Source organism: Lonchura striata, chromosome 14, assembly GCF_050655825.1.
Source record: "Lonchura striata isolate lonStrDom1 chromosome 14, ASM5065582v1, whole genome shotgun sequence".
Classification (NCBI taxonomy): domain Eukaryota; kingdom Metazoa; phylum Chordata; class Aves; order Passeriformes; family Estrildidae; genus Lonchura; species Lonchura striata.
In genome coordinates, this window is record NC_140716.1 from 14440311 (window position 1) to 14466337 (window position 26027).

At 44.6% G+C, this 26027-nt stretch overlaps 1 protein-coding gene across 2 annotated transcripts in view; it reads right to left on the reverse strand.

The window, feature by feature from the left end:
• ADCY9 (adenylate cyclase 9) overlaps positions 1–26027 on the reverse strand; it is a 90181-nt gene that overhangs the window by 20415 nt on the left and 43739 nt on the right. Inside the window, exons 2-7 of one of the 2 annotated variants that reach the window (XM_021540800.4) lie at positions 25013–25185; positions 19742–19846; positions 15419–15636; positions 10833–10935; positions 7256–7464; positions 978–1137 (exon numbers count right to left, since the gene is read on the reverse strand). In XM_021540800.4, the coding sequence (XP_021396475.2) occupies positions 978–1137; positions 7256–7464; positions 10833–10935; positions 15419–15636; positions 19742–19846; positions 25013–25185 (968 nt within the window). The remainder of the gene's footprint in view (positions 1–977; positions 1138–7255; positions 7465–10832; positions 10936–15418; positions 15637–19741; positions 19847–25012; positions 25186–26027) is intronic. The other variant, XM_021540801.4, reaches the window with a different exon arrangement.

A 26027-nucleotide genomic window follows, 5' to 3' on the forward strand; every position in this document is an offset into this window, starting at 1 on the left:
AGGACCAAAAAATGTGTGGTCACACGTTCCCACGGAACAAACAGCCCCCAGTACCCAGGAATAAGCTGTGGTAGGAAGAGTGAAGAAGATCTGGTCATTACCTACACCCAGGGCCCTGAAACAGCAAGAGCTTTGTGAAACAGAATTCCCTGAAGATCCTGGAAAGGAAGGATTGCACACTGTGCTGCCTGAGAGAAACAATCTTTCATCTCCAGCTTGAGGCCATTTTGTTCAGTTTTTAAGCCTTGATTTTATGCTACAGTTGGCCTTTAAATTAAACTGTCCTCCCCTCTCCTCACTGCTGCCCTTGGCAGGCAGGTGGAACAAGAGGTGTCTTCCAACCCAAATCATTCTGTGATTCTATGAATGCTTAAACCCCTCATTCTCCCGTTCTGAGTGCTCTGAATAACAGACACCAAATTCCCTATGGATCTCTGTGTTTGGGTTAAATATTCCAATTTCTTTCCATTCCTTTTCAGAAGGAAGTTATTGCATTCCTTTAACCATTCCCACAGCTCCTGGAATGGCCATTTCTAGGTACCAAGTGCTCTCTGCTTTGAATTCTTTCATTTTGTTCTGCAAAGCCAAAACACCCCTCACTAATCCTGTTCCCATTGTCATGGTTCACTGATACAGCTTCTCTGACTCTGAACTCCAAATCCAGCCCAGGACAATAGTCCTGAGATGAACCACTTGCATTATCTCAAAAAAATTCCAGCAGAAGTGCCTGGTCTAAGAGGAAAAAGGTATGCAAGCAGCAGGAATTTCTAGGTATCCTCTCCCCTTTTGTCTGAGAGTTTTCACCATGACTGTGTTTACATAACAGACCAGGAATTCCATCATCCACAAAGCCCCATCCCTCTAAGGGATCTGTATCAAACAGATGTAAAGCAGGAGGGAGGTGGAGGAAGGCAGGCAAGCAACAAGCTTTGTTAGCTCCAAACAGTCACGTTAAGGAACAGAGTTCAACAACTTACATGTATATTTGTTTCAAAATCTGAGGTGAAGTGTGAAAAAACTGCAAGAGCTGGGAGAGAAACCAGGATTGCACCGAAGAAGTGTCGAGGCAGCCAGCCAGATATCACCTCCAGGAGACGCTTGGTGCAAGTCATCACCTCCTCCAGGAAGAACGCCATCCTGGAACACAGGAAAGCAGGGACCCAGGCTTTAATGGCAGCACATCTCCTTGTACCTCTCATTTACCTCTAATAATACAGCTTCAAATCCATCACTTAGGCTCTGTGAGCAACCAAGGTGCCACAGCACCTGCTGGTGATTCCAGGGAATAATCCAGCCTGGCTGCCAGATGAGCAAGTGTTTGCTCCGGTGAGGAGAGGCAGCAAAGGGAGGGAGAGCCTCGGCGTGGTGGCTTTGAGAAAACAAAAAGCCAAACTTCACTTCCTTGGAAGGTTAAGCCGAGGGGAGACTCTTCTCCATTCATAAGTAAAGCAGGCAGGGAGAGGAAAAACTCTGACAAGTTAAAGCTACTGAAAATAACAGCAGGAACGTTTTGAGAAGCAGGGCAGCTCCAGCACCCATCACGCTGCAACCCAAACCAGTTCTCCCAGTTGCAGGCAGCCAGTCTGCAGGCAGGCTCCCTTCCCTGTCATTAGGGAAGGGGAAGGGGAGCGTGGGCTGCGAGCTGGCAGGAGCTGAGCTGCAGGAGCAGAGCCGGGGAGGCCAGCTGGCACCGCCCAGCTGGGTGCCACCAGCCCCGCGGGAAGGAGCGGCTCCCGCCTCGAGCTGCCGAGAAAACCACGGCCCCAACCTGGGAAGAGCTGAAGGAGCCAAGTGGAAGAGCTCTGGAGAGCAGCTTACCGGAGATGCTTCTCAAATGAGAGCAGCTCTAATTGCTAAAATGAATAAGGGAAGGGAAAAGGATGCTCAATACTCAAGGGTATTGCATAGAAAACTAGTATTTATCCACAGAAATAAATCCTTGGGATAACTTCCTTCTCAAAGCGCAACATTAGTCACTTGAGAAAAATTGCAACTGCTGTTCAAGTGCCTAATTATTTTTAAGAAGCTGTAACAAGGTGGTGTAGCACAGTTAGCTGCATCCAGAGCCATTAATGGCATGTGTGGAGCTGTCACACTCAGGCCGGGCAAGTAATTCTGGACTACAGAGCCCAAACAGTACAGAACCACACTTTTTGTTTGGACAGAGATGCTCACAGCCCCAAGAAACACCCATTAAATATGAAATTCCCAGTCTCCAAAGTCACATAAATCACCCCACATCACCTATAGCTCTAAAAAGAGAAAAGATATCCACTCATTTTTAATCTTGTTGTCTGAAATACAAAGTTTTATATTGGATAAAAGCCTGACACAAATCAAGCTGAATTTAAATTTCTTTATGCCAGTTTGACACTTATTCTACACCTTGAAATATAAATTGTCTGTGAATGAGATTTTAATTCTCCAGCTTGGAATTCTGTGACTTGCAATCACAAGTATTTTGTGCAGCATAAAGAACTCTTCTCTAATTGCATGTGTTAAAATCTGTAAATTATACTTAAATTCACGGGAAAAGAGGAATTTGGGATGGAACACACTGTAATTCACCGGGAGCCCACGAGAGGGTGCTCAGAGATCTGCCAGTTCCCAGTTTAATGGACTTCCACTCACACCAAAAATTCTAACTGTATCCATCGGAAAACAGCATTTCCAGCAAAGCACTGAAATTTAAAAACTGGATATAAAAGACTTTATAAAAGCTCTCTTGAGTAAGGACTGGGGTTTCTGAAGGGTTAAAGGCTGTCAGAACTGTCCCTGTGCCCAGTGGCCAGCGCTGAGTACATCTGAAATCACCTCCTGATTTCCCAGCCCTGAAAATACAGCCCCATTCTCCAGGATGGATTTGGATTGGCACCTCCAGGGCTGAGCAGAGAGCCCGGAGGGGGAAGGGATGGCAGTGCCCGGGCTCCCGGGCACGCCGGTCCCTGCCAAGGCAGCCCGGTGCCACCTGTGCCCACGCTCCCATCCCGGCTGGCACGGACCCGGCTCTGCGGCACACGCCCAGCTCAAGTCTCTCACCCCAACCCACACACCAGGGACTCCAGCGTTTGCATTTTCCTTCCTGCCAAGCCTCCATGCCAGGACCAATTCCTGGGGGAACTATAGCAACAAATCCACGGCTGAAGGCTCGGGGTTAATCCTGCCATGAGGACACTGCTTTATTTAGGCAGCTGCTGTCTCACAAGGGCAGGTGCACATTCCAGGGCAATGCCACGTTTCTCCTGATAATTTTTACCTTCTTGCACTGATTTTTTTCGGGATGGGATTTAGCGTGGGGCTCTGCACTCCGGAATTACACGATGGAATTCTCCTCCTAAGCAGTGAATCCAGCTCAATGCTCCCAGCACAGGAAATCAGGGGTGCATTAAATCCAGACAGAAGTGAGAGCTGCAGACAGATTTAATGGCTACAGGGCAGTATCAGTAAATAATGCAGTGTCAGTGGGCAGCTCAACAGGGCTTAAATGCTAAAGCATCTGAGCTGTTTACACAAGCTGGAGTTCAAATTAGTAACTTTGACATAAATGATTAATGGCTAATGGAGACTGTTACCATCATTTTTGTATTTACTGGCAGTTTAAAATCAATTCCCAGAGTTCAAATCAAAAGCTTTTGGCACGGCAGCAATTTGGTGGGATATTAAATACCAGATGTTAGAAATAAATAAAGGCAAACAGACGACATTGTTTTCCTCAGCATCAATACTCTGTATCAGTCGTGTTAACAGATCTGGTTCATTAGGCTCGAGGGGCAGAAAGCAATTTCTGCTCCTGGTCATGAGGAATTTAGGAAGATCCAATGTTGGCCACAGGTCTTGGCTGAGGATGGATGGGGGGTGGCACCTCATCAAGGCTGGGAAGGTGAAGCACCAGGAAAAGGGCAGTTCCTTGGTCAGACAACAGCACAGCTTCCCTTCTACTGCTGCATTGCACTTGCTTTGTTCATCCAGATGATTCTTTTTTGCTGCCTAGAAAGGTCCTTTTAAATTAATGAATCAACTCCCACCTCTCACTCTCTGGAGCAGGAATAAACACGCACTCTTCTGCCCTCAACTCTTCACCCACAAGCTTTCCCTAAAGCATGCTATCAAAAGCAACACATTTTTTGTAAATAAACTTATTTATAAACAGTTTTACTTGAGGACAAGATGTCAAAATTATCTAGTGAACAAAACTTCTATATTTACACTAAATACTGGGCAGCTGCTGGGCAGAGTCTCTAGTCTGTGTTCCTGCAGAGCCACTCCTCAGACTCCCAAGTGGAATCTCACACACTGTTGTACATTCAATGACAACGGGTTTTTTTTTAACACCAGAACTTTAGGATCTCTTACACTTCAGCTGAGCTCGTCAAAGTAGCTACATTTCAAGTGGGCAGAAGGACATTCTTCAGAGAACATTTACAGAGGAGATGACATCTTCCACGTGCTCACAAATGAAGCACCAATTTTTGCGTGCAGCTTTATACAATTAATTTTCGAGTGGCTCTTGTGCTAACAGTGGGATGCTCATCTATAGGTACTCCAATAATTTATTATCAGACACTTCAGAGGAATCAAAACATCCCTCTCCCTCATAAGCTTTGCTCCATGAGGACTTTTGCTATTGCAGAACTGAAGTTTTAAGGCTTTTCTCACTGCCCAGGCTGTGACAGTGCTGTGCTCTCTTCCCTCCCACAGCTGGGATGAGCCAGGGGAGCCCTTGCTAGGCTGAGTCCTGGATTTAATTACAATTTAGCTGATTTAAAGGCAGGGTGTTTAGCATCATGATAATGAAAATACAATGTGAAACTTAGGCAAGAATTTTCTGGTCTTAAAATAATCCCTTTTCCTGAAATTCTGGGATTGTGCCCAGCATTGTAGTCCAGTCTCCTCCCCAAAGATATCTCAGTGGTATTTGGTGATTGTCATTTGGGATGACATTTCTGCACAGGAAGTTCTGCACTGTTTCTGGTCAGAAGGAGCAGTCCTCACTTGGAAGAGGATTTGAAGAGGAAAAAGATGATTTCACCTCCCTGCCCAAAGGAACTGTACGGAGTGTGTGCCTCAGGTTATGAAAACCGGAGTGGCCCAGAAGTGTATTTTAGATATTTACTATAAAGCAAATACACAATATAGATTCAAAACCTCTGTGCTGGTTTGAAGGAGAGGACAGGGAAAGGCAGTGGTCACTTGCCTGGTTCCCAAGGTAACCAGGACAATTTGAAGGGTCTTGAGATCATGGGTCAGGTTGACAGCACAGAGCTGCAGTAAAGCCAAACCCCTGCACAGCCACTCACAGACAAAACCACTTGGTCAACTCTTGACTGTATAGACTGAAAACAACAATTTTCCTTCTCCTTAAGGAACCCATAAACCACCAGTTACAGAGCAGGACTGCAATAAAACCGTATGTATCTACCTATAAATATTTCTATGATTATAGCAGTAAGTTTTATAAATGTAAAAAATAAGGCAAAAACAATGTCCTATGGGGAAAACAAGTGGGGAAAACAACAAATTGAAAAATACTAAAATGAAGTAAGAATTCACCTGTAAAGTGAGTGAACACAAATTTTCTCCAAATACACCTTGACAGCAGAAAGCAACACTTCTGCCAAGTAGTTGTGGTGTTCCCAGCTGAACAAGTTCATGGCCACCAAACCCAGACCACCTGAAAGAGCTGTCTGAAAACTGCCTGAAATTAAACTTCTGCCCCATTCAAACCAGAGTACAGAAACTTCTGCAAAGGGGAAAATGCATTTCTGATGCAAGAGAGAGGACAGACAAATAATTAACACAGTTTAGAATGACAAATCTACCAGGTCAACCATCTCCCAGTACAGCTTTAACTCTCTGAATTTCTATATTTCCTAAAAACTGTTCAAATTGCAACAACCAAACACACCTGCTAAGAAATGCTATCTTTAAAAGCATTTCATAGATGGCTTCTCTCTACTCCACATGCCAGCTTCAATGTAAATCCACTTGCACACATTTACATGCCCACTGAGGTACAAATTCCTTCAGTGACTAAAGCATTAATTCAGTATTTTTTACCTTGACCCTTCAAAGTCAGAATAAGAGTGCAAACTGCAACCTCTTGTTTCTTTTTGAAACAGCAGCAGAAATTGCTTCCAGCTTATAATTACAAAAGCATTTTGACTGACACATTCCTGACAGATCTGCAGAACTCTAGGAGAGGACACCCATTTGCACAACCCCCTTATCCTGCTGTTGTGTCAGGGAAGCGCAGGGAGCACCAGGATGAGGAGGGCAGAGTGAACTGGTCCAGACAAACAATCAGCTCATTAACAGGTCGATCACCTGGGTTAATGACAGGTTACAAGGGGTATCTGTGCAGATCACACAGCTCACCCAGGAGAGCACAAGCTGCACTGAACAAAGTGCTCCGAGTGTGTGATAACCCTGGGGATGGAGGAGCTGCCACAGCAGTGTCCTGGAAGCACAGAACATCCCAGCACTGGGGGTGACTGGCACAAACGGGGAACGAGGAGCTGCTGATAAAACCCAGGCACCTGCAGCCAAGTCTGCTGAGGGCACAGGGCAGGACAAGGGCTCAGGTGTGGGGTTGGCACCTCTAAGCACAGCCACGCCAAGTGCCAGCCCTTCTGCAGAGACAGAACAGTGCCCTTTCCTTCTGGGGAAGCACTCGAGTCCTGTTGTATGTCAGACACAGAAAACATGACAGTTAACATTATCTCAATGTTAACTCATGAAACTTAAAAAAAAAAAAAAAATCTGGACAGACACAATGTGCCTCTAGCAATTTCTCTTCTTTGAGGGCAGCACTTCTCTTGGCAGCTCTGACACATGATATCAGTTTTAACCCCAGAACTCTGTACTTTTATCTCAGAGTTTAAAGGAGTGGTTTTTTTGTGGGTGAGTTTGTTTGCAGGACAGATGAAAGTTTCCTGTTTGAATTCTGATGATCCTGTGAGGAGAGAAGACATACAGTGACACATGGCATCCCAAGGAACAGTAAGAGGAGCAGGGATGGGGTGCAGATTCCATTTCCTTACATGATTTCTACCAGAGTCACAATCCTGCTGCAATTCCTGCAGCCAGATCTCTCCCTGCACAAGATGTGCCGCAAGCCTTGGCTGCACTGACTCTGCTCTTCGAGCCTTACAGCCCATCCAAGCCAGTTCCTGGGATCTGTCAAACAAAACGTTCCCGAGCCAGGCACCACTGCAGCTCTCCCTGCCCCTTGCAGACTTTGTTATGCTCTCCTTACCTGATGGAGATGACGAGGGACAGCACTTCCAGCAGGATGGCGATGACGAACACCACGACGGCCGCAGGGGGCGGAGGGGACGCCACCATGCCGTGCTTCAGGAAACAGGTGATGGAGAGGATGAGGAAGACTGTGGTGGACAGGAACACGTCCAGGAGCGAGCTGAAGGTTGCACTGGCAAACGTCTTCACTGGAGCATTCCTTATAACCTGTGTGGAGCACAGGGATTGAGGGATGGGATGGGATGGAATAAATGCTATTTTGCTGAATTCAACTGCATGATGAACAGCAGCTCCTAACAAATAAAGGAATGAAGAAATTTTGGGCACTTCATTAATCCAGTGTAAGCACTGGTTGGAAACAAGAAGCAGAAGAGGTGGTTTGATGGCTGTCACAGCTTCCTGAGCAGACTTTGTTGAAAAGAAGTATTGGTGGCACAGCGCCCAGGCCTGGGATGATTTTTACACACTATTATGATACAGAAATAAAATAACATGAAAATTGACTATTCTGTGCAAATAAATGTCAATATAATAAGTAGAAGATAAGTTATGGGATATTTTATTCTATTATTTTTAAATAATTACAGATTTTACTATAACTGTTTTAGCACTGATAGTTAAGAAAACCCTCCTAACACCACTCCACAGACACAACTCCTGTGGTAGAATTCACATCTCCCTTTCAGACCAGATTAAAAGCTGTGTAATCCAAATTGATCAGAGCCCAGGATATCTAGGTCTGCTCTTCCATAACCCCTCACCACACATTTCCATCCCATCCTGGCCTGGCCTACTGCTTGTGCAGCTGTGCTTTGTGCTACTGTGGCTAGTCCTGCTGAAAACCAGATCATGAGCTCCACACATCCTGGCTTACGAAGGTGAGCCCAGTCCTAGGAGTGTTTGTATCTGCCCAAGAGACCAGAGAAAGAAAGCTCCAAAGAAAACCAGAAACTGTGTTATCAATGCCACCATGAAGGCGCCCAGTTGGAGCGCTCTGGTTTAATTTGGAAGTTTCTTTTGTTCCTCAGAACACTTCCTGTGCTCAGCAATACTGGGAAACAAACTTATTCCTCATTTATACTTCCCTGCAATCTAACAAATCCAGCCAGCATCACTTCAGTGCCAAAATTACCTTTTAACTTGCAGGGGTAGCAGAATCCTGCTCACCACACATGAAGGGAAGCAGCACTGCGTCCCCAGGTGACAGAGTTAGAGATGCTCTAACAGTGCTAAGTAGTGCCTTCATTTCCAAATGAGAACAGATTAAGGTTCTTGGGAAGCAGAGCTGATTCCAGAGAGGGATCACAACCTGAGCCTGCAGCTGGCACTGCATAATCAGAGGTGAATTCAGGGGTGCTGGAAGTCACTTTTAGCAGCATTGACAGTCAGGCCATCAGAGAACCTGGACTCTTGTCAAATCTTTTTTCACTCTCCCAAAAGAAGATTTCATTGTTGTTTTCAACCAGAACTCTGCTAACATTAAAGCTTTAACAGGTTTTTGCCCCAGTGCTGCAGAGTTACTATCAGAGAGTGAAAATTCCCACTTTCAAGGAGGCTTATGTAGCAATTTTCAAATTATTAGCTTGCCACTAACAAAATGCACAGACACATTCCAGCTCTTTCTAGGAATTTCCTATATAGTTACATTAATAGGTCCATCTGTATATGCTTTTCTATCTCTGCTTTGCTTCTATTTCCAATCTTTCCACTGGAAACTAATTGATTTACTATTTTCTTTACAGCTTGCAAATTTTGCAGGGCTGCATCCCACAGGAAGTTTCTCCTTGTTGTTGCTACAGGAACTTTATGCAGAGAGATACCACTAAATTACAATTCTGCAGGATGAGCATGGAGCTCATGACAAAAATAAAAAGACTGAACTGCAACACAACTGGGCTTTCCCTTTGCAAAATAAAGTAAGTTAAGTGAGGTGTCACCTGGAAGTATTGGAAAACAAGCAAATATTGCTAAGGAGAATGTGACAACACTGCTCAGAAGTGAAAGCAACAAACAGCAGAAGCAGAAATCCCACTGCCCTCGGGTGCAGGACACACTGGTAAGAAAAGAAACCCACACCTAATTTATCCTGATGCAGTTCTGCAGATGGATCACCCAAATCAACAGCTCAGTGCTGCTGGAAGGGAAGGGCCCATTCCCCTTCCTGCTGCCGGACGCTTATCTCGTGCTGGCTCTGGCACTTGCCAACCTCTCCAGAGCTGCTGCTGCTTCCACACAGCACAAACCAGCCCCAGATGGAAAGAGAAAGAGCCCCAAACAGAAAAACCAACCATGAATATTTCATGCTAGGCCAGTAAATGAACTGCTCACTGTGGGGAAGGCTGAGAAGCACCAGAGCCATTAGAAGGAGCAGGGAGAAGGAGGAGCAAGGAGGGCAGAGCAATTGCCTTTTCTTGGCAGCAATTTTTCAGCTACTGGTGGAAATGCAGCTTCAGTTCTAACTGACACCTAATGTCACTCTAGGTAAATTTAAACTTTCTTGATAGATCCTATCAGCCAGGCAAAAAAATCCAGTGCTGTGGAAAGCCTGTGATATTATTAGCCCCCAAGGGAATTAAGGAGTCTTTAGACTCAGTGCAGAATCCTGAAGAAAACACCAAGTTCCTTACAATTTACTGCTCCTTGCAATTCCAGTGTCTTGAGCTGCCTGTATCTGTATGTAGCACACTTATGGAATTAGGACATTTGAATTCAGCACAGGTTTGGATTCCACAGGGATAACCATGAGACTGTGACTAAACAAGAATTAAATTCCAAGTTACCATTCTCAAAGTTAGAATATTTGATGAGAAGACAAGTAGCAATTGGTCCTTTACTTTGGTAAGTTATGGTCCTTACATTCTCAGCATGGTTTTCTGGCCACCCTAAAGACTTAGAACATTAACCTGAACATGGAGAAAATCAGTATACCTCAGATTTCCAGCCTAAACACTGGCCTAGACTCAGGGCATGGCAAAAGATGCTCCAAGGGCTGGAACTCCTCTGCTCTGATGTCAGGCTTGGAATGCTGGAGTGTTCAGCCGGGAGAGGAGAAGCTCCAGGGAGAGCTCAGAGCCCTTCCAATGCCTAAAGAGGCTCCAGGAGAGCTGCAGAGGGACTTTGAATGATGGCCTAGGGTAACAGGACAAGGGGCAATGGCTTCCCACTGGCAAAGGGAAGGGTTAGATGGGATGTTGGCAAGGAATTGTTCCCTGGGAGGATGGGGAGGCCCTGGCACAGGGTGCCCAGAGCAGCTGTGGCTGCCCCTGGATCCCTGGCAGTGCCCAAGGCCAGGTGGGTCAGGACTTGGAACACCCTGGGACAGTGGAAGGTGTCCCTGCCATGGCAGAGGCTTGGAATAGGATCAGCTTTATGGTCCTTTCCAACCTAAACCATTCCATAATTTTATAATAAACTGAAAGGAGACTCTTCAGAGGCAGCAGGATCAACCAGCAAATCACGTTTGACATTACATGACCTTTGCCATGAAACAACTGCAACAAAGTGTGTTAAAACCCCAAGGACAGACAGTGGCTTAGACAGATTACAGACAGAAACCAATGCCAGTAGAAACACACCTCTTCCTGGTAGCTCGTCCTGTATGCCATCTCCAAATCCTGATCCAAGAAGTTGAGGCTCAGCTTGTTAATAGGTGGTTTAAAGAAGTAATCTTTCATGAGGCTAAAGAGAGAAGACAAAACCAACATCAGTTTGTTCAGCTGTACCTCCTTCAGGCCCCCCCCCAACTGTGGCTGCTGTTTCTAGGGATGCTGGCACTTGGCTTTGAAGTTCTTGTGGTTTTTCTTCTTTCTTGATCATCAGAGTATCCTCTTACCCTCATCACTTGCTCAGTCAAAGGAAATATTCCACAAATAAAGCAAACTTTTATACTTCCAGGAAGAGTCTAACAAGTCCTTCCAGAAATTTAACAGATCTAACCGATGAGTACAGATAATTGTAACATAAGCCAGCAAACAGTAAAGGTTAATTGCTGCTACAGACACACAACCTCTGGAGACACGTGGCTGTGGGATATTTGTGTCTTGGATGGAATTCTATGGCTCAAAGCAAGCCAAGGATGACAAAGGTGACAAATTGTTATGGGGGGGAAAAAAACCCTTTGCCCATTTTAGAAAACAGCAGTTTCTTGTTATTTCAGACACTAAAATAACTCAGTAACTCAACTGGGAACATTCCCTCAATGATCCAGGCTGCAGAGAAGAGATGGAGAGCTGAGATTTACTTCTGAAATGGGAGATCTGGAATGACCAGCACCATCAACAAAGGCAGTGACAACTAATGACATCAGGGCTAAGGAACCCAGAGGCAGCATCTACCAGAGGGTGTTTATGCCCTCCTTCACCTCCAGAAGGTGAAAAAAATCCAACAACAAGAAAAAAGAAGCTTCAATCATTGGAAGTCGGGTTTATTCCCCATCCTCTGGAAGAAAACTAAAAAGCTGAGTCTTTAGAAAGAGAAAAGTCTGAGTTTTGCATCAGCAGTATGAGGTTTATGAATGAAGTTCCCTGATGGCACTTGATCTGAGCAGGTGCCAGGGAGCTGCAGGGACTCGAGAGCACCGAGTGCTTCATGCCCAGAGTCACAGAGCAAGGTCACACCTGCTTGTGGCTGGGCCAACCCGTCCCCCTGCTCTGTGCAGCTTCCAAACACACTCCTCCTTGCCTGTGAACCTCCTCTCATTTTCAAGAAACTGATTCCATGTGTTATTTACAGGGAATTGTTTCTAAAATCCCTCTGAATCTAAAATGGGGCGGCTGCTTTCCCAGTGCTATTCCCACCCTGGGAGCTGCAGCACCAGAGTCACAGGCAGAGTGGGCAATTTCCAAGCTGGTGACTCTGAGCAAAAACCAGAGATGCACATGAGGTCAAATTCCAAGCAGATGAAGAAGCTGAAAGAAATTTCCTACAGAGCTGGTCTGTGCCTGGATTCTTTTTTTAAGGGGTTTGGTTTCGGGGTTATTTTCTGTTTATTTTTATGGAACTCTTGCCTAAGAGGTTTTCTTGGAAGCTCCCAGCACAAGATGGCATGTGGGAAGCATTTTTTTTTTTTTTTGAGATGCAAGATCAACCAAACACACATTCCTAGACTGATGCTAGAGAAGACAAAGGAGTCTAAGCATGAATATGGCCGATAATTCGTAACTTTTAAACATTCTGGCTTTGGCCAATACATAAAAAATATCAGGATACTCTGAAGGAATGACAGGATGCATTCACTTGAGTCACCCCTCTCTCTTTCATTCTTGTCTTCATTCCTCACCTTTCTTAGACATTTCTAAGAGCATCTTATAATAAAAATTTTGAAAGCTTTTGGGTTGTTTTTTTTAAAAGTACTGTTGAATCCCCTTTCTCCCTGCAGGGAAGCTCAGCAGAGGTGGTGATGGTGCTGTTGTGCTGGTTAAAGATGCAGGAGGAACAGTCCAGCTCCACAGTGCAGCAGGAAACAGAAGGTGGAACAGGAATGAGCCAGGGTGAAGGCAGCATTCCCGGGGCCTTCTCAGCTCATTCTGTCTCCAAAAGGAAGATCCCACTTGATGAAACAGTCAAGTACATAATCTGTTTCCCAGGGGGCCTCTGCCTCCCAGCACAGGGTGTTCCCCACATCAAGTAAGTCTGGGAAGTGGGAAATGAAAGAAATGAACAAATTTTAAATTAATGAAAAAGTATTTAAACAAGAAACTGCCCCAAGGAGGGGATGAAGGGCTGCACAGAACCCAGTTCTGGGGGAGCTACATACATCCCTGAGATTCTGCTCTGGAAGTCTGAAGAGATCATTGTGAGTACTGCCCTGATCAGCATACCAGTACTTGCTTCTTGTACTTCAGAAGGTTTATAACCTAAGAAATACCTAATTTTTGTTGGAAACAAAAATCCTCAAACCAAGAATCCTTTGAATATATTCCCAGTGAAATTAAATTCAAACATTTTAACTCTTAAACTACAAGTTTTTTTAAAGAGAACAATAATGTGCAGGTTACAATGAACAAAGCATAGGATTTTTACAGAAGTAAAGCCAGACCCAAAGCTGAAAGTATTCACTGTTTGTCAAATATAGAGAATCAAGTTGTAAGAACTGGTAACTTTCATAAAAGGACTCTTTTGTAATGTATTAATACAAACATACCATATTAATACTGTCTTTATTAATATTATTTTTAAAGAACATTGGAATTGTGCCAAGGTATCAGCTCCAAGGTGAAATCTTGGTATGCAAAAACCTCTCAGCCACACAGCTGAGCTCAATATCCCCAGTGTCCAGCATTTCCTCCCAGCTAGCCCCAGGCAGCTTCCTAATGCAGTCTACAGACTCCTGAATCCCCCCAGGATATGTTTAACCCTTCCCAGCTCTGCAGGAAGCCTGGGGGGTTAATTTATGCACTTTATCACCATATCTGAGTTAAGCATTTTCTGTTAACAGGAATTAATATCCAAGTGCCCTGCAGTGGAAATCACTGCTCAGTGCTCAGGGAAGATCACTTGGCTTTGCAACAGCATCAAACCAACACAGCAGAACTCAGTGAAAATGGGGATTCTTGTAAAGTGACCATGAGGAAGTTTGGTCCCCTCGAGACACTGCAAATTCCCCATTCAAAAATCCTCATAGATACTGAATTAATCAAGACCAACATTATGTTTTACAGAAGGGGACCAAGAACATTTTTTAAATGGCTTATTCCATATTATTTCTCATTGAGAAATGTTGAAAAAAATCAGTGTAAACTGGTAGGCTTAAAGCATTTCGCATAGATCTAATTAATCAGAAGATTATTTTTGGAAAGTTATGTTTACATGAACTGAACTCAGCAGAGAAGTTTCCCTGGCAACAAGAAATGGCCCACTTAATATGGTAATGATGATATTTAATTGGGACCAAAAAAAAAAGCCAGGCTTTGACTGATCTCAAATCATGGTACTCCTTCTTCCAAATGAGAAAAAATTACCCATTTTGGGAGTGGAGGAGGAAAGCACCAGAACACAAGAACTTGAGAGAGGTATCTTCAGCAGACCAACTGCATAAATTAAGCTACTTCTATAACTTACAGTTTGCAGCGTGCTGGTTACATTTTAAACAACATTCCTATTTGTTCTGACTGATTTCTGCCAACATCTGGACATTCCCAATCTGTCCATTTTCTAATATTTGGAAATACCACTTAAACCTCCATTCTCAGCCACTAATGACAGACCACACACTGAGAAAAAGAATAAAGAACCCTAAATTTTGACTCAAGTGGCAACAGGAGAAAGGTAAACTGACAAAATCCAGGTAAGAGACTGGAGAGGGACTCCTCTCCCTCCTTCTCAGCTCTCCCTGCCTAAGTCATGTTTCCATAAAGGTGATGGTGTCCCTGCTCCAAACAGCTGAGTCCACAAGAGAACACAGTTTCAAGGATATTTAGACAAAATACCCTCAATCTGAGTGGAAGCAATGAAACAAAAATAGCCATAAAAAGTAACAACCTCCAGCTGTTTAGCTGCTCCAGTCAAGTCACTGCCATAATGGAGATATGGCTGTGTGTTGACAAAAATCCCACACTACTAATTTTGAAGAATATTTCCTCTGCCCAAAATAAGCTTTTTTGTTTGAAACAGAGAGAGAAACTAATTTTACAATATCTAAGTAAGTAGTAGGTCCATGAGAATTCACTCCTATTAATTCTGCTTCCAAGACCAGTAGGCTTTCATTATTAGTCACAAGTTATCAGACATTTTTCTTTTACTATTAAAAAATGTGAGTTTTGTGGTTCAGATTTTATGCTACACCTTAAACTGCAGAGGAAGGTACACACTACATGCATTAAGAGGACTTTGGATTATAAAATGGAGTTCAACTTCATGACAAGTGATTTAAAGAGCAATTTCCCCTTCAAAGACTCAACTGAAGGAGGACTGACAGGAGGACTGTTCACTATGGAAGCAATGAAAAACTGGTTTTACTTATTTTAAACAGAAAGTTTCTGATGTCAAGTTTCTACTGCAGTTTAAGCAAAATAAAGACTAAAATCAGAAAACTTTTAACATGTTGTAAGTTGACAACAATTACTGAAATCAGACAAAACGCCCACAAATATGGGATATGGGACCCCAGTACTGCCTTCTCACCTTTACAGGGTTTTCCACTGCACAGCTCCATTTTCCTTACCTGTCTTCTTTAATGACATCCACAAAGTGGGCATCTGTCTTTTCTCGGATGTTTTTGAACCTCAGGGGGAGCAGAGCTGACTGGTCCAGGCTCACCCCGCCCCAGCGCCCCTTCTCCTGCAGCATTTCATACAGAGAGGTTTGGCTGTTGCTGAGCTTCTCCTCCTGGGGAGGACTCAGAAGTCCATTCTGGGTCTTTGGGCTGTGTCCTCCTGGAGCCTGGACAACAGAGAGCAAAACACACCCAGGGAATGTCAGCAGAACAGACAGGAGAGGTTGCAAGGAACAAAAACTGAGAGGAGCTCTTCCCTCAGCACCCTGAGCTCTGCTCTGACCACGGAGACCAAATCCATCCACATCTCCTGTGCATGCATCCCCCACAGCTCCCACGTACCTGTTCAGGTGCCACCTTTGTGCTTTCTATGAACCAGCTCTCTAAGGAGCAGAAAACAAAGCACATTTTCATACACTCAATGACAACCAACCACAAGCCCAAATTTCATTCACTCATCTTACGGTTAAGATTCTTCTAAAAAGCTTTTAAAATACACATTTCATTTGTCCTGACTCTCCCTGGGTCATGAGACAGCTCACTCTGCCAGCCCTTGCTGATCCTTCCCCTGACCACTTTGGGCCTGCTGCTTTCCCAGAGGTTCCCTTTCTCCCCCACCTCTGGGAACATCTCATCCTACAATAAACACTCCTGCAAATTAAACTACATTTCCTTCTCTAAGATATACCTTTCCCCCCCCCCCCCGGTTTTCTTTTGCCTTTGTGTTAGTTAAGACAGCTTTAATTTTGATAACAGCTTACAACATGGCTTAGATACACAGTATCCCAATGCTGCTGTCACTGGAGAACACAAATTACTTTTATTCAAAAAATAAATTTATTTTCATGGAGCCTGAAGTTCCCTCTTTTACATTTTGTTTGACCTAGACCAATATGTACTGAAGCAATTCCAAAAGAATTAGACAGCTAAGTGTGGTTAGAATGAAAATGAACTGCAGTTAGTCAGGATCATTTTCAGATGCAAACACAGAGCAAACTTGGCATATTTGAGTGTTCATCTCCCCCCCTCCATATCTTATCACTTATCATGTAGCATTTATCCTCATCCTGAAGCCCACTCATGACAGAAGTTTCTCCATTCCTGCTTGTACAGAAGTGACAAGCTCCTCCAGAAGACTATTCTTGGATGCCACCGCAGTGACCATAAATAAATACCATAAATATCATCACCACCCCAACCACGTGCTGAAATATGTTACTGATATTGTAAAACCAACTTCGTTAAAGTTAAAAAATATCTCCTTTCTGGCATGCAGAATCAATTCCATCTCCTTGTGTGATCTGTCCTGTGAAGCAAAGGAGGCACAGAACACAGAAAGCTGAAGGCAAAGGTTCAGACACAGCCAAGGAAGAGACAAGACTAAGGGGGCAGCAGGAGAACCCTGTACAGGGAAGAGTACCCTTGGGCCAACCCTTGGGCTTGGCTCCTGTCACAGCCAAGACCTCCAGAGCTAAAGCCATAACAAGGTTGTGCTGGAATGGTTCCCTGGAGCGACAGGAAAAGCAGGAGGGAGGTGGGTTGTGCCTCCCCTTCCTCCCTCCCTCCCGGGGGGATGAGGGATCCCCACCCTGTGGGCTGCCCCGACAGAGGTGTGAGCCCCAGAGCCACGTGCTGGGAGGCAGGAGATGGAAGGATTCCCAGTCTGGTCCCTTGTAGCTCTCACAACAGTTGTTTTGGCAGCCTGCAGGTGTTCCCAGCACAGTGACAGCAGCTGAGGAAGGAATAGGAAATGGGGTGGTTTCCTTGGTGTGCTGCAGACCATAATCACCAGAAGGGAAAGGGGATTGCAGCCACAGATCCCAGCAGGGGCACACCAAGAGCCCTGGGACAGAGGGACACTCTTTCTCACATAAAAGGCCACCAGGTTCTTCTCTAAGAAAAGACATTGAGCAGTTCCTGAGCAAGTCCTCCTACATCTCAGCCAGGTTATCCAGCCTGCCCAGAGGGAACAGGGCTATGGAGCATCCTGCAGAACCAGGACAAACCCCTCTGGTTTTGGGGTGAGGAGGACTAGCAAAGAGAAACCAAATCAACTGACCAACCAGCTCTTAGTGAACAGCCTTCATTGTTTGGTGGGTTGGTTTTTTTTTAACTTACACTAAAGATTGTATTTGCTTAGAGCATTTCCCAGAACAACCTAAGGCCTAAAGAAAAACTAAAAGTCAAAGTCATCATCTTTCTCCTCTTCCTCACCACTCTAGCCACTTGTTACTTGAATAGTAGAAACCAAGAACTCTCAGTTTTTGCTCAAAGAAAAGATTTGGACTCCTAGGCACTGTTTGCTTTCCCTGCTGTTCCTCAAGATCATCTGAAAAATGCAGTGAAAATTTCTTTCTTTCAAAGAAGGTCAGCATGGACTTTCTCTTTAGCTCCTTGGCAAAGGCTCAAATCCCCAAGAAAATTCTTCCCTTCAGTCAGCTCAAGGTTTCTCTGTGCTCTGTTAATCTTAACAGGCAGGGATTAGAGTATGAAACTGCTTGTGTAGGAGAAAATCCCTATTTATTAAATGTTGTTAGCTCCAACGTTATTGGGACTTCTGAAGGCAACAGGCTGTAGGGCTTCCCTGAAAACCTGGAGGCTTGGTGGGGAGTTTCCTCTCATCAAGAGACAAGGAAGCTCCAGAGGCTGTTGGGAGCCATGCAAGTCCAAGGATATGATTAAATATCATTAAGATTCCCCAAAGACAGGAGACGTGAGTGCAGCATGTGCTGTGGGAAGGGAACAGAGATGGGTAGAGGGAGCTTATGGCTCTTCCTCCCAAGAGAGCTGAGGCTGCAAGGAAGTCTTGGGAACCAAATGCCAGAGCAACTTTGTGCATGTGGCTGTTCTTTGAGCTTTCAGTTCAACAGGCATTCCAGACTTAGTGAAAGCCATGACACAGCTCCCATTTCCCGAATCAAATCCAAGAAGGACATGAGATTTGGGCTCCATGGGTATTCCTCCAGTGGAATTACAGACCTCTTCCTCAACTCTGTATGAATATCTCCTCCAAGGAAGGTCAGCTGACTTGCTGATTCACACACATGAAGCCAATGCAGCTACAGCAGGAAGCAACTTAAACCAGGCAGTTGGCACCTCAGGACAATCAATCCCTCTTCAGTCAGTTCTTGGAGATCCCTGCACGTGGGCAGAGGCCACCTGGGGAAGAAGCATCTCCTGCCTACCATCTTGGCAGCCCAGGCAGATCTCCAACATGTTCTCTGTCTTAGAGATCTCAAACTGGTTTGAGACAAGTCCCTGCTGACACCTCCCTCAGGGCTCAAGGGATCATGCTTTTATTCTTTTCTTAGGCTGTTTCCTGGAACTCTGGCACAGAGCTGCTGTGTAACACACCCCTACAGCCCAGTAAAGCAGGCCCTGCTTCTGAGCTTACAGTTTCAGCATGAGACAACATGTCCAGTACAGAGAGGGACAAACACAGATTAATGGAGTGGCTCAGCACTGGCAACAATGCTGGCAAGTTTTTCAATCAGCTTTACAGGCAAGAAGAGCTGTAAGACAGACATGAAGAACAAGATCACTGTCTCAGAGCACGTCTACAAAGTGATTCTGCCCAGGGAGGGAAAACATTATATTTATTTGAATATATAACAACCAGGTAATGAGCACCGGTCCTCAGTCTGCATTTAGCTTAACATTCAGGGAGGAGTGAGAGGTGACAGGCAGAGCAGAGGAGCTGCAAAGGCCACAAACAGGACAACAAACAGGCAGCTGGCGTGGCAGAGGAATTAGGGGGCTTCAGTGAGAGTATCTAAGCAACAGGCAAGGAAACTAGAGTGGCAGCAGCACAAGAAATATGAAGGAGGCTGTTTCTGTGGGTCAGGAAAGGATGCAAACTGACTTAAAGCTGTGAATTTTGTGTGTGAACAGAACAATCTTGTCTTAGAGTGGTGATGCAGGGGATGCTGGCAAGACACAGAATGGTGGTGAGGTGACCCAGCCCGCTGGTGTGAGGATGGAGAGTGTGAGAGTGCTCCTTAGGCCTCCCTCTTTGGGTACTATCAACATAGTTTAAAAGAGTCCTAATTTTAGGTTCTTCTCAGGATCAAGCTGAGCTCACAAAATTACTAAAAATTTTGAAAATAGGGTCGGGGGGACTCAACTGAATTTTTGAATGCAAATCAAAAATCAAAATCAGAATCAGTTCTGCTGCTTAAGAGCTTAGATAAAGGAATAGTGGCGGAAAAAATTAGAAAGCCAAGGGAAGCAGAAAACTAAGGGAAAAAGGGAAGTGAGAGATACTTCAATTACCTTTGTACTGTTTTTATGCTCATCCTGACAACCATTTTGGATAGCTCCTTCATCTATGCTGACATCGCAGTGGGGAGCAAGGGTGGTACTACATGAAGGGCAAGGCTGAAATGAGACAAAAGAATTTTAGCCAGGAATGTTCTGGTGTCCTTGTAGTATGATGCAATTTGTAACTCAGTCCACTTGTATACTTGCAGCATGGTTCAAAGATAAACAAAGCTACAGAATGGGAGGCAGGGAGCAAAATTTGACTGGAACAGAATGCACCATTTCAAAAATAAATCACAGATTTGTTGTTTGCTGAAGCTAAATCTAATCCAGGACAGCTTCAGTAGTGTAAGATCACAGATACACTGTGATCATTGTCCACGGGCAAAGGAATTCCCCAGGAGGAATAACACACTCTCTAGTAGAAGTGCAATTTCCCTGGGTGAAACCTGCCTGCAAAGGGATCCGAATGCCTAGGAGAGAAGACAGCACAAAATGCAGCAAAATCCAGAAAAAACATGAAACACCATGATGCATTATGAATAGTCTGGAGAAATGGAAAGCAACAAATCCAAAACAAACAAATGCTTTTTCATACAGAGCCCTAAGACTAGGGAGGGGAGCTCAGGCTATCATATATTGTTGGAGCCAAACACCCAGCAAATGCCACAGGGAACAAGGAAAGCAAAACCATCAAGATTTGTACCAGTTTCAGGTTGTGCATTTTGGAAGAAACCTAAAATACTGCACTTGAGCTTTTAAAACAAGCTAATTTCTTCAAGTTAAAATGCAATCTTCTTTAGGGGAATTAGCCCTGGAATTGCACCTTCCAAGTTCCTCTCCAGTGCTGGCAGTGTTGAGGCAGGATCCTGCTCAGAGGCACCATGAGCAGCTCCTGGCAGCTCCTCTGCTCTGGAGATATTCAGGGTGACCAGGCTCACCAAAGTCTGCTACTAAACACCACAGCAAGTTTTCCAGCAAGAACTTGAGCCTTTTGTCACGAAGTCAACATCCCATTTAATTTTGTCTGTTTGTTCTGGACACATTCAAGCCTCTCTACTCCAAACCCACAACTTCTGCCTTCAGGTTCATTCCCCATTTCAGAGACCAGCATGTTAAGTCTTTTCAGAACTCACTTTTCCCCTAATGCTCCTTTCCCACCTTTGATGTCCCACCTGAAAACACCCAGCATGTTTACTTTTCAGATGTTTCTCCCAGCCCACTCTTCCTGTGACATCTAACCACTCACCAATGCCTCTCAAAGGCTTTCATGTAGCACCTGGAGCCTCCTCCAACAGCAATCCTGTCTGCTGTTCCTGAGTCCAGGCTGGGCACTGAAATACTCTGAGTTTCCTAACCTGCCATCAGATAAACAATTTACATCCAGTTCTGAACCTGTGCTGTCTGAACAAATACCGACACACAGCTGAAGAAACTATAGAGTTGGTTCTCAAATGGTTTTGTTTAAAAATAATCTCTAACTATCACAAATGTCTCGGCCACTTGGTGGAAGACATTACTAGATGGCCTAAAAAATAAACTGGCAGTGGCCTAACAAGCCTAACTAACTAACCCTCTAGAAGTCAGATTTAGATTTATCCATGGCAAAAGCCAGGTAATGGTGACAAAAACCAAATACCTCTAACAAAAAAAGAAGAAACCACTCCCTGTTTGATCCTGCTAATAACTTAGCAAGACTGCCTCCAACACTCAGCTCCCAGGGTTAAGCCAGAAGACAAAGGGCCTGGAAAAGCAGCCTGACCTTTGAGAAGAGGCAGAAGTTCCTCTGCCTTTCCCCATGTGTTCAAGTCAACATCATTAACTTCCCTCTCTACTGCAGGCATTCAGAGGCTCCGTGTGCTGTGACCTCAGTGCCATGAATAAAACATTAATGCACTTCCAGCAAACACTAAGACAAACAAAGGACTTTCTGTTTTCATACCAAGCAATCATTAAAACATTTTTACAACAGCTTATGATTCCCTGTCAAGTGAGGCATGTCATAAAAGATGATAGGGAAGATAAACTGATACCAAAACCACTTAGGCAGGGTAGAGTGTTTTCATTCAAAAAACCACCTGCTATTATAGATTTACTCAGAGTTTTTACCCTCTGTGTTCGCCATTTCAGTAAACACATCTTATTGACATTCAAACTGCAACAAGGCTTGCAGTTAAATGAACTACAGATACAGCAGAGGAGGAAATACAATTCCTTTCATGGATCAATTGCTGTTGCATTCTCCCTCCTGACTTTCTTTTACATATTTTGTCCTCTAGAACATCCCTTCCAGCCCAAAATGTGAAAGTCATCCTTTGCATCCAATATAGCCACTAATTCCCTTTAAAATAAAAATATTTCAACTTGCCTGTAATTTTGCCTCTCCTACTTAAGTCTCTTTTGCAGAGCTGGAGTCATCTCCTCCTACACTGACACCATTTACAGCTTTGTATTTAAAACAGTCGGCATGTAAGTCATGATTCTTTTGCAAATTATTATCTCCAGACCCTACCAGCAAGCTGCAGGCTTTAAAAAAAAACCCTCACGAAAAGCCCAAAAGCTGTAAAAAAGAAACCCACTCCTTTTCAAAAATTGTGCATGATCTCTGATCAAATTGCAGTCATACCTTGTGGGGTTTTTTAACATACATATAAATTTAAAGCAAAAGAGGGGAAATTTACAGTCGATACAATGAAGAAATTTTTTACAATGGAAGTGGTGAAACACTGGCACAGGTTTGCTCAGTGAGGTCATGGCTGTCCCATCCCTGGAAGTGTCCAAGGCAAGGCTAGATGTAGGGGCTTGGAATAACCTGGGATAGTGCAAAGTGTCCCTTCCATGTCATGGAAAAGCAGATGGGCTTTAAAGTCCTTCCAACCCAAACTATCCCATGATTCTGTGATTCTCCCCAGCAGAGAGAAGGCTGGTTACCCTCAAGAGCGTGCTGTGGAGTCAGGAATCCCTGGACCTGGCTGTGCTGGAGAGGCAGGGATGCTCCACACTCCTGTGCTGCCACTACAGCCACAGACCAGGCTGTTAAGCCAGTGCTCTGTGGTCCCCACTCTGACATGAGCAGGATGCTCATGGGATCACAGGGAAAGCTGGGCTTGGGCTCATCCAGAATTCCCTGCAGCACCAGAGCACTGGATGCTCAGGAATCACAGCTGCGAGGACACTTAGGAAATCCCTGGCCAGAGCTGCAGAGCTGAGGGTGATGAGTAAAACCAGGCACCTCTAGACACAAACTCTGCAGTAGCTGTAGCACAACAGGGTAGCCAAGGCAGCTGAATTTGGGCTGGCACTTGTCTGAGATGATCTCCTGAGCAGCTTCTTTTAGTTTCTCCTTCTCTCACTCACAGCCATACTGGTACTTTTGCACTCTACAGACTTTCACTCAGCAATGAAACATTTCAAGGAGGTGGACTGCAATGATTCTTGTGAATCCCTTCCATTCGGGATATTCTAAATACCAATTAACACCCGGCAATAGTCACAGAACATCAGGGACAAAGCCTGATGGGGCAGCAGCATGTTCCACATCACATCCCAGCTGCTGAGGAAGAGTGGTGCAGCTGTACCTGACCTTGTGCAAGGTAAATCACTCCACAGTTTAGAAAACACATAACAGAGTTGATCCTTAACCACAGACTTCATTTTGCACCCGGATCATTTTAACAAGTACCACCCCAAGTCTGTACATAACCATGTTATCAAGCCCCAGCTGCAGGTGGGTCAGTCCCATCCTTCAGTGCAGTTTCAGTCCTCAGTCACAGCCTCCTCTGCTGTCTGACATTCCCAAGGCATCCTCACTGTCTCTCACAGAACAGCAGCCACAGCTTCACTGCTTGGCTTCATCCCTCCTCTCTCCCTTCTGCTCCACACAGGCAGCTCAGCAATCCTGCTCCACTTGGCACATTCTTCTTCCTTCACTGCTTGAAATGAAGGAGTTTCTGTCACTGCCACACCTGGACCTCAGCACGACCACAGCCTGAGCAGCGCTCACAGGTTTATCTGTACAGCTCCCCCCAGCTCTCAGATGTATTTTCCTGCCTTATTTGCCACTGCCCTCACTGAAAGGCAAGAGAGAGATGAAAAGCTGGTGCCAGTAGGATGCCAAGTATATTCTTTCTTACACAGGAGAAGGAATAGAAACATATCCCCAGCAACTTGGATGCTGTCAAACCACACTCTGTACATCTCGGGGACAGATAAAGATGGCTAAGCTCCCTTCTGTGGCTCTCTAAGGAGCTCACTCGACATTGGACCATCTCTTTGGGTCAGCCCTCCAGCTGATCTCACCTGTAACCCAGTGATTTTACTTCAAATCTTAAAATTGGGAGCAGAGGCAGGGTAAAGGTGCTCTACTCATGCTCTCCTAACCCAGGAAAAAATGAGAAGCAGTAAAAATTAAGTAACATGAAAATTATCCCCACATCAACTCTGTCAGCTGAGTCTCAAACCTGAGTTGAAGAGATCCAGTCAGGACTGACCACACTGAAGTGTAAGGACAGGGACCTGCGGATGGCCACCCCTGGCTCTGACATGTGCCCACCTCAGGCAGTCCAGTCTTAGCACAAATTAAAAGAGAGAACAGACATCTGTTGTTTGGGAAATCTGTTCTGAGATGGAAGATGGAGAGTAACAGCAAAGCTCTGAAGCAATACACATTGTTTCACAGATTTCCTTGTCAAGAGATCTTGTGAGAGGTGTGAACATAACAAAGTGTCATCATTCCTCCAAGCTGAATCCATACAAATCATTGCCCTCAGCTCCAGATATAGGTTTCTAGAACAAGCAGATAAACCAATCTCCCAACCCACCAGAGCATTTTCTCCCATCACAAAAACAATCCAATTATCTTTTGCAGGGCTGTCTGCTGAATACTCATGAAAAGGCTCACAGGTACACAACCTTCATGACAGAGGAATGGCAGAAGGAGCAAAAGCAGAAAATCACAGAAGTTACAGTAGCTGCATAAATCACATTCTTCCCCCCCATAAAATTGAGACCATTAAAAAAGCATCACTGACCTCTCAGTCCTGAAATATAAATATTTATTGGAAACCACTTTGAGAAGTGCTCGCCTTTTTTTAGGGATTGTTTGCCAAGTGGGGAGCAAGGCATTTGACTTGGTAAATTTTTCTTCCCTCAAACTGTTTTGTCACTCTATGTACACACACCCATACATATGTAAATATGTAAAGCAGTGCATAAACAAGCCCATAAGATTTCCCCAGCCCTGCCTTGAGATCTGTGCTGCTGGGCTTTGAGAGGACAACTCACCTTGGGCTTTTCCACCTGTTTGGTTGTCTTGGTCAGGTCGCTGGAGTTCTCGGCTGACGATGTTCCCGGTGTCCTGGCTCCGTCTGCCGACTCCAAGCCAGGAAGCAACGCTTGAGAACAGCTGCACTGGGGCTCCTTCACCTTCTGACCTGAGATCAGATAGGTCTTTAAACCTACAGGAGACAGAAACGACCAGTCAGAACTACAGAAAGACAAAGAGAACACTCCTTTGGGCTTCTCAGACAGTGACAACCAAAGCACTGCCAAGACTCAGGAATACAGCACACAAAAAAGACAGTGGCTGGGAAAAACGACCGGGAATACAAATATGTTCTGTGCAAAGTGGTGGCAAAAAGGGTTCCCCAAATCTGCTGTTCCAGACACAAGTGGTGATGCTGACACACAGCAACATGTACTCTCTTTACTCCATTTTCACTCATGTACTTCTGAAAAACACAGCTAAGATCTTATGTATTTGCTTCTAAGTCATAATTTGAGCTTTCACTTTAACTCTTTACTTCTGGAAAGGATCTGCAGCCTGGTTTTCACTGATATCTGTATTAATATTCTACTTCTGAAAAAGCAGCATGTACTCCTTCACTCGCCAGAGAGATGTCGTGAACATTACTTAGTGCTGGTAGCACATTGAGAAAGGAAATGGCATTTAAGTGCTAGAAATTCTGATGGGTTTTCATAGTTAGTGCAGACTTCACATTTTTAAAGAACAAAATCAATCTCCCTCTCTCGCACATACACCCACACACGCCCTCTGCAACTGGTGTATGAATTGAAGCATAATTGGAAAGCAGATCCAATATTAAAGGCCAGGCTGGTAAATAGCAGGTTGTATCAAGCTGAGCTGTATCAAAAACCTGTTCAAAACATGAAAGATTGGAATTTCATTTAACATAGCACTTCTTTTACATCCTTGAACTTTGCGCTGTGGTGTTCTGGGCTATTTCTAGACACAAAGCCTAAGAAGGAGCTCTTAATCACAGCTTTCTGAATTTGCAGG